The sequence below is a fragment of the Xenopus laevis genome, chromosome 3L (assembly GCF_017654675.1).
Source record: "Xenopus laevis strain J_2021 chromosome 3L, Xenopus_laevis_v10.1, whole genome shotgun sequence".
NCBI classification, from domain to species: domain Eukaryota; kingdom Metazoa; phylum Chordata; class Amphibia; order Anura; family Pipidae; genus Xenopus; species Xenopus laevis.
In genome coordinates this window covers 86108033-86122544 of record NC_054375.1, presented here as the reverse complement: position 1 = coordinate 86122544, position 14512 = coordinate 86108033, and the positions used below count along the sequence as shown (strand labels likewise).

Sequence of the window (14512 nt, the reverse complement as noted above, 5' to 3'; positions counted from 1 at the left end):
CCGTTTCCCTAGAAGTTGATAACCTTTTTTGCTTCATCCAGTGTTCAGTTGCCTGGGTACAGGAATTGTATATCTTGTTATATATTTAATTCACTGATATTTAGCCAATATAATTACACTGTGCATTCAGTAAAGATTGTATAAAAGCTAAACCTGACTGTACTATTAACTAAATACAATATTAAAGAATATACATGTGGGATTATTGTAGTTGTGGTTAAACTTTGGTTTCCAAAAACAAATGAGCACAAAAGTGTGAATAATTTTAGCTTGAGTCAAAAATATATACAGACTAATTGTCTCCTGATGATATTAACCTGTGTGTTTGTAGCAAAAAGAAACTAGGAAATTAGGCTGTATGCTCATCTGGGCCAGGGAATGATGTGAAAAAATAATCAAACTCTGTAAATGCAGAATACTTTGGAATGATATAAATATAATAAAATAAGGACAATAAACTGAATCAAAGGTTTTGTAATTTAAGTGGATTTGCAGTTAAACACAATCCTTCAGTATTTACATGGGGGGGGAATACGTATAATACGTATCCTACATATCTCAGCCTTGTAGCTCTTTTATCAGGCTAGGAATTAGGGATATGCTTATCTGAACACTGGTGGTCTTGTAGCAATCAATGAAAGGATCTGTTATTTTGACTGACTTGTATTCATTAAGAGAGATCCTATAATCCCAGTCTGGTGGGAGCTTCCTTAGTCTCCCTTTGCAGTGATTTTTTTCAGGATTACTAAGATTATTTATATTGTCTTTCTATCCCATAAAGTAGTAACATATTTCCTGGCTAATTACATAAAGAAAAATGTCACAATGACAGTCTCATTTGCATGGCACAGAAATTAGGATTATGAAATATTACTTTCCAAAATAAAAACCGCATACTAGATTTTAATTACCTCGATTCTTACGATTACTGAATTCGTGATTAACTTGTTTTCCATTTGGCATTATGTGGTCACCAAGCCCTAAAATAGGGGTACTCGTTCACAATTGAATGAATAAGTGACAGTAATTGTTAATCACCAATAATGGGATGTTATCAATAAAATAAATAGGTCTGGATTATTGGTATAAAGCATGGTTGTCCTTGAGTCATTACACTTGTGTAAACTGACTCAGTCTGAATAATAGTATCACTTTGTACACTGTTTGCTTTCAAGCTAAATACTAAAACTACTTTCCGGGAAGCAATGTATTTTCAGTATAGGTTTTACTATGGCATAAACATCTTTGCACAAAATTGTTGTATAAATAATAGATCTGTTTAATAGGCAACTGTCTGGGCATATACTGGATACTTGTTAATTATAACTAATGTTTACTGGTGCTGAGAAACACAAGGTTGATTTTTTATTCCTAACTATATTGAAAATGTGAAACCATTGTCAGAATCCAGTGTGCGCTAGTGACAACCTAAGGACATCAAATTTGCCGCTATTTTAGGCACTTCTGTTGACAGTTGTTATCACACCTCCCAAGACCAAGCTAAATCCTCAACATGTGAACCAAACAGTCTCCTGTTTTACAATGCAATTAATCTCTTTAAACAGATCACGCTCTTTCACCCCTTTGCTCATTCTGTAGCTGTGTGGTTAAATGCTATATAAATGGGATGGCACTTCAGAATGATATTTGAGAGACTCACTTAGGCCAGCAATGCAGTACGAACGAGTATTTTCCAGCATCTAGAGCCTGCTAAAAGGGAGATCAGCTGTTACCAAGGCTATCTTTATTTGAATCCATTTGTTCTAAAGTGTTTTATAAATGGAAACCCTAAATAGGAGTGGTGGCAGCATCTGTAAGCATTACAGGCATGGTTGTTCAACGTGTGTTCTGCCACTTCCATTTAGTCAGTTTTAAAATAATGGCAGTGTACAGAACTCATTTGTAAGGATATTTATCAACTGAACATTTGCCGGCAGTTCCGAAATCTTCCTCTCAGTTGAAACTAAGCAGTTGTTTACTTTGAAAGCATTTCCAGCTCCTTAGTTAGTTCTGCTTTGGTTCACCGTTTATTATTTATATAGTAAGGTCAGTATGATTGCTTAGATGGGCTTTAAAATGTATTTGCCTAATGATCTGTATCTGTATGTCCTCTGAGCAAGGTGATGCTTTGGCTTAAATAACAACAAAAGGCTTCGTGCTCGGCGATATCAAACAGGCATTCATTTTAGAATATTGGTTGGGGATCCTTGGTGTTATAAAGACTCAATTTGCATGTTTTTTATGACAGGGAAAACATATTAAATTTTACTAATTCATGAGAATTGTCTTCACTGGGCTGCAAATTCAAATGAGAGTAGTTGGCAATGAGAAATGGATGAATGACTCCCCCTTGTGGAGATGAATTGGCAATCCTATTTTAAATGTGTTTTCGTCAGTTGATATTTGGTTTATGTGTTTGTCGGTATGTTTTGTCTCTCTTCAGCTGAGTGCATACTGCATTGGCTACTATCATTAATGATTTTTGATATTTCAGTAACAATAATGGACATTGACTGGCAGCACTTTTTTCATAAAGAATGGGCTAGAGGTGGCATGAACACGTTCCCCCCTACTTGTGTTTCAATAGACAAGTTCTGGAGCACTGGTGGATACAGTGCACAAGAACAGGGCTGCCTTGCACCCAACAACACTATTCTCTGCACCTTGCACCAGATTTCTAATCTTGCCTTATATGCGGAGAGCAGCAATGCCCCAGAGATAAGTTCTGGGTAAATAAGAACTGAGAGGAGCCATTATTTGCAATTGTCATCTATGCACTTTAAGAGCTGAAATTCCTATTAAAAATGTTGGCTCTTGAAGTTACCAGGAACTGCTTTTGATACTCCTGGTAACTTGTGGGCTGCTGACGCAAGAGATGAGTTTCTCAACTCGCTTAATGGCAGCAGCCCCCTTTCTGGGGCATAAGTAAATAACCCCTCACACTGTCTGATATCATTTTATTAACAGTCTGAAAAAACATAAGTGCAGATCTAGACAGAGGTGTATTTACCATATAGGCACTATCCCTAGGGTGGCAGCTTCAGCAGGTGCCGTATACGGTAAATAAAACTTTTTCCCCTGCTGCCGGATAGTTTCCCATGAAATTCAGTAGCGGAGCTGGGTTGGCTATCTTCTGCAGCACTCTGATAGAAGTGAGGTCACATTCACTGACATTGCTCATTCGTTGATGAGAGCAAACAGGTCTAGTGTTTAGGGCAGCACCAGCAAATATACCCTGCTAGATGTAAACTGCAGATTACGACTGGATGCCCTGTATTCCTGACCTTTTTCCCTTTCCTCCATCTACATTTTTACAAAGCATTTTAGACAATGTTCATGAAGTAATTGTATATTGAACGAAAAGTGATTGTTAGGACATCTGAAACAAGTACCATATGATAGTCTTTTTTTGCTTTGTATTTCCCACAGTTGTATTTACAGTGAAAATGATGAAAGAGAGCAAAAACAGTTATTTCATGAAAGTTTATTTTTATTTATAGAGGCTTCTAGTTATACGGTTTGTGTGAATGCAGAATTCAGTACTATACTCTTTTTCATCAAAGCTTTACTGCGGCAGAGAATAAAAAAAAAACATTACAAAGCAGCGGTGCATTGCATATGTGATTACAATTTTTATTACAGTTGTAGGCAATGTAAGAATGAAAGGAGATTTTTGTGAGGCATGTAATATTGGTAGTTTCCAGCTTTTATTTGTCAATTATGTGTATTATTCAGCTTTATAAATGACTCGCGTTGTTATCCTGTAGAAGAAAAGGATGGAAAGTCTTTCATGTCGTGTATTTAAAAGGTTCATGGAGATCCCTTTTTAGTCCCTACCCATAGGTTATAATTCCTTGATCTATATAGTATGATCCGGCATATATAGAACTCCCAGCTCACAACATGCCCTTCAGTTACTTGTGTACAACAGGGTATATCAGCACTTTGCTTATTGAAAGTTATAGGAACGGTCTCCCTCTGTGGGTCATTTCTAAATAAGAGACTTTTTGTCCTTAATCATAAAAACTTGTTTTTGTGGTTTTATGATTTTATTTTTACTTTGATAGTTACTGATCTACAGTGCTGACTATGGCTATATGTTATGATCATGACAATTATGTAAACCATACAGGAATGTCATGGTCACAAATTCACAATATTATGAGGCTGAAGGCCACATCAGTCCAAGAGTCAGTGATGAATTGTGACTGGGGTGTGAGTGGGGGCCCATCATTTTATTCCTGAATATGCAAAAATGTTGCCGTTTTGGAAAATGTATTCTGTTTTGTAAGCTTTTATGTGTAGTGAAACACCAAACTACGTAGGATCCTTTCATATTGTTTCCCATCCCTAGCTAAACTATAAAAATGTTTTTAAAAGTACACATAGAGAAAGAGCTGCTCATTAGACTTATTCTAAGTATTTTAGACTTATACTTTCCATTTTGCCACCTGACATTAATCCAAACGCCCTGCCTTTCCCAGGATTCTAGGTGCCTTGGGCCACCAATTTACAGCCATAGTTATGACACTGCCTTTGCCAAAAGATTACAACTTTGCTTAGCTTACTCCCTCTTTCTTTAAAACATGACTCTTGAAATTGTGATTAAAATGAAGATTTAGAAAGTTAGTAGTGTCCGTTCTATGAACTGTATTCTATGGGCCTAAACATGTAGTAGATCATCACTAACACAATGCCTTTCACAGAGCCTTTAACAGGTTACACAGAAAAATGTGACCTTGTCATTCTGTTCATTGGTGGTCTTTCCATTAAATAGACATTTCGGTCCTTTTATGCATTTTATCATCTACTGTGAGAATCTCATGCTTTGTGTCAGTCAATTGCCTCCTGTATTAATTTGCTAAATGATGTGGTTTGTTTTGAAGATTAGGAATATAAACACCATTTACTCTAAAGTATGCAAAGGGGATAATAGCATGTAATTGCAAAGTGATTTTTACAGCATGATTAATACTCAGGAAACTGTGTCTTTGTGAAAGGAAATAATTAGTAAAACAATTTAAACGGCATTGTTTCTTCTTCCCATTCACAGAATATAAATATACTCTGGAAATAATTGATGGGAGATTGCTTCCTCAATAACACCACCAACAATTGTAAAATTTCCCTATAAAACAGTACGAAGCAATATCCAAATGCAGTATATTTTACAAAACATGTTTCTACCATGCACACACAACACTATATAACATAAAAACCACAAGGCTCAGTTGCATAAATTGTAAAGTGCACCTCCCAATCTTCTTGTAAATTGTGCTGGAAAAGCGAAGTATAATATCGTTACTTTGGGAAGGTCCATTATTATACTTCCGCTAATTTATGTGTCCTACTCAATTCTAAAGTAAAAACATTACAAAAGGGATACAGACTCTTGTTACAGACAGCCTCATTGAAGTTACAGCATATATGTAATTTTTGCATTAATTTGGAAATGAGAAAGAAAAGAAGTTTGCTTCCTCTTTGGCTGTTTTTATGGGATATCATTTGTACCCAACTCTATAACCCAACTATATATAAAAGTTTCATAGGGGCATATTTATTATGCTGTGTAAAAATGAAATTAGCCAAAAAAAACTGTGTAAAAAGTTTAAAATATTGCATGGTGTGTGTAATGTGCTTTACATTGCTTCCGGCGGGAGTCACTCTAAGAAAAAACATTGTGGTTTTTTTTTTACACAGCAAAGCCTGGCAATGTGTGGTATATTATTCTATGGCTTTTTTACACAGCATAATAAATATGCCCCTTAGAGTTGGGTAAAAATGATAACCCAGAAAAACAGCCAAAGCAGAAGCAAACTTTTTTGCTTTCTCATTTCCAAATTACTGCAAAAATTACACATAACTTCATTGAGGCTATGTGTAACAAGAGTCTGTTGTGTGTATATATTATATACATAAAGTCTACACACACATACAACAGACTCTTGCTGTCACCATCTTAGCTCAGAATTACATAATAGAATTTAATCAGGAGCCAGTTATGGTTTTTCTTTTTTTTGCTCTTATTTCTTAAGCCACTACACCAGTGGTCCCCAACCAGTATTTTATTTATTACAGGCTTGGAGGCAAGTTTTGGTTGCATTAAAACAGATGTACTGCCAAACAGAGCCTCCTGTAGGCTACCAGTCCATATTGGGGCTACTAATCAGCCAATCACAGTCCTTATTTGACACACACTGGAACTTTTTTCATGCTTGTGTTGCTCTCCAATTCTTTTTACATTTAAATGTGGCTCACAAGTAAAAAAAGGTTGGGGACCCCTGCACTAAACTATTAGAGATGTTGGGAAAGAAGTAATCTAATTTACATAGTACCATTAAGTGCCAAGGAATTCATGAATTATAACACAGCCAAATGTTATAGTTATATAAACAGAAATATTAACTAAATATGGCTGATTAAATGTAGTGCAATAACTAAACTAATTATATTATGTTTTTATAGTCATTATCTGTACAACATTTGCTGTTTGTAACACATCTGGTGCATCATAATTAATTTATTTATGGACTAATATATGACTAAACTGAGCTTTCCTAGACTCTGGAAATGATTTGTTTGTAGAGTGTTTTTTTCATAAAGCTAGTCAATTGTTTCTACATGATGTATTTCCTGTTGCAGATGATCCACATAGACAAAGCCTAGAAGAAAAGATAATCTATGGTGTGGAGAACAGTAGCACATTCCTGGAATGCAGCCCTAAATCACAGCGTGCCCTAGTTTTCTGGCAGTTACAGAAGCAAAATGAAGAAAAAAAGGATGAGGTAAGTGACTACTCATCATTACTGTTTTGCCTTATCTTTAAATAGCTGGAACTATCAAACTATTGATCCTTCAGTGGCTATCTAGGTGGAGCATTAGGCTATGATATAATAATGGACCTACTTATATAATATATAATGGTCTGCTAAATAAGTTCACCTATTCCACTATTTGTTATACATGTCTGTATTTGTAATTGTTTGCAATCTAAATGGCAAAACATAGAACAATGGTCAATATATATTTTAAAAGTAAAAAACCATAACATGACTCTGTTTATGTGGCATTAGCTAATATAAATTGGTAGCTTCTATATTATTATATATATTATAACACGGAGGCATTAATGAACTGCTGTGACATTTTTGCTGTAGATCTTATGTTTCATTTAACATAAAAATTATATACAAATTCGCTATAAAAATCTGTATTTTATCCCCGTAAGTGGGGGATAAGCTTTACTAGACATTAGCCTAGCTGTCTGTAAACACAGCATTTGGCTATCTATCTCTTAAATGGGGTATGCAGTTTCATACAAATGGAATATACAAATTGAATTGGCATTGTATGAATTCAAGATAAAAGATTGTTGCAAAGTTATTATGCATACAGATTTGAATTGTGGATATTTAGTGATCCTGCATTTTATATAGGTTAAGGTAGTGTAGCATTTAATTTTATTCCTAAAATCATGTATTTATTTTCTTGTGCCATTATTGATAATGGATCCTCATTACAATGTAGTAAGCCTTTTTAGATTACTTTCATGAATAAACAAGCCTGCCATCATTGAGACTTTGATTCAAGGCTAGAGTCTAAACCATAACACAAGGTTTTATCATGCTGGTGCTTAATGGACAACTAGAACTATATAAAGCCTGATTGGGACATTGTTGACATGAAATTTATATTCTTCTAGTCAATGCATCATTTTATTGTAAAAGAGTGAACATTTGCATTGCTCAAAAGCATAATTCCTCAGACATTATGGTCCTCTATATAATGTTATTAGTTAGATTTTTGTGGAGCTTTTATGAGTTCATAAAAGTTCATAAAAGTCATAGGAATATATACACTACAGAATTTGCTACTGGTCTAGATCAGCAGGTAGCATTTACTGGTCACCTGTTTAAATGCAAACAACATACAGCATCCATCTACCAATACTCTACTTTGACTTTATTTTACATACTTGCACATTTTATAATTTATCATAATTTTTAACAGTTAATTTATGATAACTGCTAAAAGACTTGACTTTTACTTCACCCTTACTTTTTTCCACAGATAAAAGTGGATGAACGCAAAATAAAGACAGAACATGGCCTTCTTCTGCGCACGCTAAAGAAGAGAGATTCAGGCATATATTATTGCAATGCAGTAGAGCATGGTTTCATGCAGACCCTTCTCAAAGTAACTCTGGAGATAATTGATACAGAACATTTAGATGAGCTTCTGCACAAAGAAGATGAAGGAGGAGACAGTCACAAACACAAAGAACCCTCAAACAGTATGTCTCCAACTCAAAAGATATGGTATAGAGACTTTATGCAGTTAATCAACCACCCAAATCTTAACACAATGGATGAATTTTGTGAGCAGGTGTGGAAAAGGGACCGCAAGCAACGTCGGCAAAAAAATGGAAATGTCCAGGTTAGCAACACAAAATGGAAGCACCTACAGGAAAACAAGAAGGGTAGAAATAGGAGGACCCATGAATTTGAGAGGGCACCAAGGAGTGTCTGATTTGCATTACCTCTTCAAACCTGAGTAGGATTTGTATTGACATTTAACTGGAAAAATGCAATATTCGTGAAACTTTCTATGGCATTATTTGGATGTTTACAAGGTGAGGAGCTCACACAATTTCACAACAGTTCAAAATCAAATACATTAGGAGCCTTCCAAATAGACTTAGTTTACATCATAACAAAACAATTTCAATCTGAAAAGACAATGTGGCTCAGCTTGTTTTGCCATTTCCATGGCAAATCTGATTGAGTGGTGTTGGTGTTCTTCCTATCCAAGGAGAAATATTTCATTTATCACCTTGTTACCAAAATGAGAATGGAAAGACATTTGTCAGCCTTGCACACCTTTCTGGAACCAGAAACTTAACTGCTCATCCATCTTATAATGATGACACCCTGACATTAGACTGGATACATGAATTTATTTTTTGTAACAGGACATACGCTTATTTGTATTTGACAATGGGACAACGTGAATATATATCCAAGATACAATTACAACAATAAATTGTCCACCATTCAGCAAACAAGTGGAGTTTACTGATCTACTACTGATGTCTTCTACCAGCTTTGATCTGAAGTTTTATTTTGCTAAAATATAAATTAAATGTACCTTTACAAATATGTAGTAAATGTTACTTCTTTTTTTTTTATAACCATAGCATAGACAAGTATTCTACTTTGTAATTATTTGAACAGTGTCTTTATTATTTTCTAAGGTTATTTTTATTTTATTCTAATTATTATTTTGGAAAATGATTGTAACTGTAACATTGAACACTTGCCAAGTCTTTATGGGGAAAAGAATTTTGGAACTTCCACTTTTAAACTCAAAAATTCCTGGCTAATTTCGGTTCTATAGAAATATTTATCACATTTTTGGCAGAATAATGCAAAATGTTTTGGATCTAGTTAGAAATCTAGTACACTGTATTACATTAAGGATGAGTGTACTGTGGGGGAAAAAACTAAATAATAAGGATTTTCAATTTGCAAGGTTGTTTTCTGTTTGTGTGCTCTTAGGATGATGTCAAAACAATTTTGTTTTACATTAATGCATACAGTATGAAATATTTTGGTAATTGGGAAAATATTGGTATATCCTAGTTCTTCTAAAGGCCCAGACCCCTTGGAATAGCATTTAAGGTTAGACACCTCCAACTAATGAAAATTATGGAATTCTTAGCTAAAATTACCATTAGGTTTGTAATTAGTTAAAAACGGATAAAAGAGAAACACATTTTTCTAATTCACTTTTGCTTTCAATCTGTCCCTGTTCTACAGGGAGGCAGCGTTTCACTTGTACAATTGCTTTTATAACTAACACCACAGCTGTGGGGTAAATTTATATCAGGAATGTTTTTCTGTTATAAATTAACGAGTGGCAGTAGTATTTCTTTGAAAGTGAAACCTGAAAAGAAATCACGGGGAATTTCCTCCAGAAAGTTTTCTCCATATAAGTCACTGTGATGCCATTTGCACCTTTTTTATAAACCCATCTGGGCTCATTCATTAACATTGGGTACATTTGTCTCATTGTTGTAACTCATAGCAAGATATTTAACATACCTCTACATATGAAAATAAAGTAGAAAGATTGGATATAATTAATATGGGCTGCTACACTCGGGCAGTTTGTTCAGTATCAATAAATGAGCCTCACTACTACTAATTTCTGTTTCAATATTTTATGCCTTCCAGTCTATGAGCTTCTTTGTGAACTTCCTAAACTATTGCATGGATCTCTTGGCTTAGTCTGGCCCATTTGAAATTGGTGACTGATTGTCCAACATACAGAAGTTCACTTACATATGCATAATGCTATATTCCCTGGAGTAAAAGCTTTTATTTTGGGACTAGACAACATGATGCTGATTTGAGTGCTTAAAAATGTTCATATTTTAAAGATTGGCTCTAGACAGTCCTTCACCAAAATATGAACATTTGCACTATTATTATGTGCCTTTGCAAACTTTTCCCAAGCATAATAATGTGTGTGTTTGTACATAATAATGTTCAAATTAGGCACAGTTATAATGTACTAGTTTTTATTATTATTTGTCTCTCTATTAGTATGGCCATTGGTTTGCATAATACATGTAGATCATTTTCAAACATAGGCTGTTGAAAAGAAAACCTTGACAAAGTTATACATGCACTCACACATATCACAGATTCTAAAAACATGTGTTTTAAAAGGGGCTTCCACTTAACTTGGATTGATTGTATCACTAGACAGCAAAATAGTTCTTGCTTAGAAAATTGCGATAGAACATTTTCCAACATTGAACATAGAACACTGATGAATAATAGCTAAAATATAATTATGCGACAGGAGTATAGCTATGTGGGTTGTAACCACAACCAACATATTACTTAAGATGCAAAACTTAAACTGTAGGCTGAAGAGGCCAATAAACAAACTAAAATCTAGGTAATGATGGGTACCCATAGAAATAAAGGTTGTCTTTGGGAACAATGGTATTAGTGATTTAAAATTGTTCATTGTGGGCATCTAGCTAAAACCTTCTCCTGATACATTATAGAATTGAAGTGTAGGCAATTTTTCCTCCCCCTTAAAATGAAAATCTGGCAAGCCTATGCGTTAGTGGACTCAACTGGATTAAATTCAAGGTCACATGGGTTACAGCATGTAGGAGGTTGCAGGTAGATATGATAACATCGGGACCTTAGAGCAAATAGTTACACCTTGATTTATCGCAGTGCAACATGTGCAGTGCTGGTGGCCACAATTTACAAAGGGAGACTCGGTTTAAGCACTCAATAGGGTATTAGAAAGTAAATGGCAGTGAAAAGGGGTTCTTATAATGCATTTTAGCTTCTTTTCCTGAGGTGTTTACAGACGCGGAGAAAATTTTTTACCTAGTGCCAGCTATAACATTTGTTTTAATTTAATATTTTCCCCTTTGAATGATGCATTGTGATATGACGATTAAAACATGCTATTACTTCACACTGGTTCAGTTAGTTTCAGTAGAGCACACATTATTTAAAACAAACACATATTGCTGCAGATTTACATCTTTCAGCGTAGATGTCAGCTTCGTCTAACTGGCATGGATAATTGCTCTGTAGGTTATCCGGTGCAAGATGTTCTGCTCTTTAGCACCATGTGCAGAACCAACATGTGAAAGAAAGCTTTTCAAATAACATTGAATGGCATGATGATAAAGGCTGCTGATCACAGTCATAGATGTGGCTTTTGTTTTTTGAGGCACATTAAATGCAATTTGGCATACTTAATAGGAGTCTTTTATGCTCTTGCTGAGAAAGCTGACCCTCACAATTGTTTCTGCAAGTCAAACTGAGACAAGCAGTTTAAGGGCTCCCCTGAAGCAGTATGATGTTCTGAAGATATCCGTGAGCATGATCTGACCCTTGTCTATTCCTTTTTGGGAAGAAATGAGACATGCATATAACACTAAGGCTTTGCTCGCAGTGATATAGGACAAAATGATCAGCTTTTGTTGAATACCAAATTGTTAGAAGTCTTCCAGCAGATATACATTGCTAATGAAATCAGACTATTCAATGCCCCCTTTAGAAAGTTTCTCTACTAATAATGTTGATCTATATCTAGATGTATAAATACATTTCCTAAACAGTTCACCAGCAGAAAGCATGTAATATATATATAATTTTATATAATCATTCAACTCTGGTCTCTGGTGTTAGTGGCCTAACATAAAACGTTTACAGTAACATAAAATAGCTCAAATTAATATTTTACAAACATATAGGTGGCATTTTAAGTGCTTTGTTTAATGTTCAAAACAATTCTAATTGACAAAATATCACTGAGGGTTTGAGGCATGGGCTTAATTCACACAATTTTCATTCAGGTAGGTTTTTATAAATGGCTACAGTAGCACAATGTGGTCTTATTATCATAATTGCACTGGTGTGCTGGCACAATGATCACTTACACAAATCATTTCTTACCAATGTGACCAATCATATGTAGCACAGCTGTAAGGAGTGTGCAATATTAGATGCATCTGTTCTAAATAATTGAAACAGTCTGAGAAATGAAGCACAGAATTAAATAATTCTGAATATCGTTTTAGTTAACTGTCTTCCGCCATAACATTCATGATCCAGTAAATAGGAGAATAGATGTTTATTAGCCACTGAGGAAACTTTGTAGAATAAATAGCAGAGCTTGCGCTAATTCCAGGCATAATATTTACTGTACAAATTCATAGCCCACTCTGAGTAACTACTGTATGTAAAGACAAGAGAGAAACCAATTGCATGTGAATGAGCAGTTTATGACCCCATTTTATGCAGTATTTAGTGATATCAATGGTATGTGTTTAATAGTTTGGTTTTGCTACCTAAACTTTAGCCAAAAGAGATGTAAATAATTTTGAATAGATACAGAGGTACAGCGTAATGTACTGATAATTATAGGTACTCATTTACAAGGTGCTTTAGTACAGTATTTTTATACAGTACCAAAGCTGCAATGGCTACTACTTACTATGGCATGGCAGTGGTAAATTTGTGGTTTTAGTGAACAAGTTGTTTTTCAATTAGACCGAAAAAAAAAAAAAACAGTTTTGTTTCATTGCTATATTTATCAATACATTTTAAGCAGGGGAATTAAAAAAAAAAAACTGGAGAGGAATTGTAATAAGACTTGCTGCTGTAAATTATTCTTTTTGGCATGTACTCACTCGGTTGTTAAATAAACATTTCTTCAAAATTACACAAACTTGCTTTAGTGTTTCATTTTATTGGAACAAAACATATATATATATGTGACCTGACAAAAAGGCTTAAATCAGTGCAGTCCAACTTTTCTTATATGGTGAGTTATAATTTGACAGGCCTAGGTACTGTATTCCCAGGGCCAGATCTTTCTGAAACAACTATACCCTACTAAATTATTTGTGGAAGTCTCATGAAGGCTCAAGCATTGTAAGAACTACTGTAGACTACCCCAGGCCACCATCTTGGATGTAGCGTTCAAAATTATCCCTTCAGTTTTGCGCGTATCATATAAATTTAAGTTAGAGCCGAATATTGAAAATGGGAAGAAAATATGGCTTCAAATAAAAAAATGCAAAATATTCAATGTCAAGATTCTGAAAATGTTGGCTCGATCCCCATGAAAGAAATCAAATAAAGTGCCTTTCAAAAGCATTCAGATCCTTCACCATGTCTTATTATACTGAATAAAAATCCTAAACTGACATATTTTGTAATGGGATGTTGCTTTATGTTAGAACCCCCCCCCCCAAATATACTGTGTGTATAACTATTCAATCCCTATACTTATTTTGTAGAGCCCTTTGGCAACAATAACAACTTTAAGCCTTTTTGAGTACTCATGTTCTTGAGCCACCCTGGTATTACTTTGCCCATGTGTTTGTAATCATTTTTCTTCTAAAAGGTGAACATTCACGGGTTCTATTTTTAAACCATTAATACTTAATTATATTTTAACAAGATATCCATTCCTCCCTGAAGAAAATCTCCCATAGCATAATGTTACCACTGGAGAGTAACTAGTGGGTTGTCAGGTTATAACATCAGTAAACAAAAGTATGTAAATAGCAAAGTCACCCGACCTACTGCTGGAGAGCATATGCCAATATATTTTGCTGAATATTTATAAAAAAATCCTACATCCTTATAAATAATGCATATGATCCTATTAATCTTTGCTCTTTGCACTTCCACATAGTTGCGCTCAGCATGTGCTAGAAATTACATCAACCAGGCTTAGGAAATTTTCTGTGCAATTACCTCCAATTTACATCAAAGTACTATAACAACTGCACGTCTCCCACAACTGCACTAGGTACAAATCCTGTTGACTGCAACCAATGAGCCAGATTCAATTGAGAAAAAGTTCTCATGGTTTATCACATGAGAAGTTATGGATGAGATTCAATTTGAGGAGAAAAAGCTTTTCTCCTAAATCAGTTCCAGTTTTCTCCCATAGACTC

At 34.7% G+C, this 14512-nt stretch overlaps 1 protein-coding gene across 2 annotated transcripts in view; it reads left to right on the top strand.

The window, feature by feature from the left end:
- Nucleotides 1-13266, top strand: part of sema3a.L (semaphorin 3A L homeolog) — a 137449-nt gene extending 124183 nt beyond the window's left edge. The window contains exons 16-17 of one of the 2 annotated variants that reach the window (XM_018250610.2): nt 6643-6785; nt 8071-13266. In XM_018250610.2, the coding sequence (XP_018106099.1) occupies nt 6643-6785; nt 8071-8529 (602 nt within the window). In that variant the 3' untranslated portion in view covers nt 8530-13266. 2 annotated transcript variants of the gene reach the window in all.
- The last annotated feature ends 1246 nt before the right edge of the window (nt 13267-14512 follow it).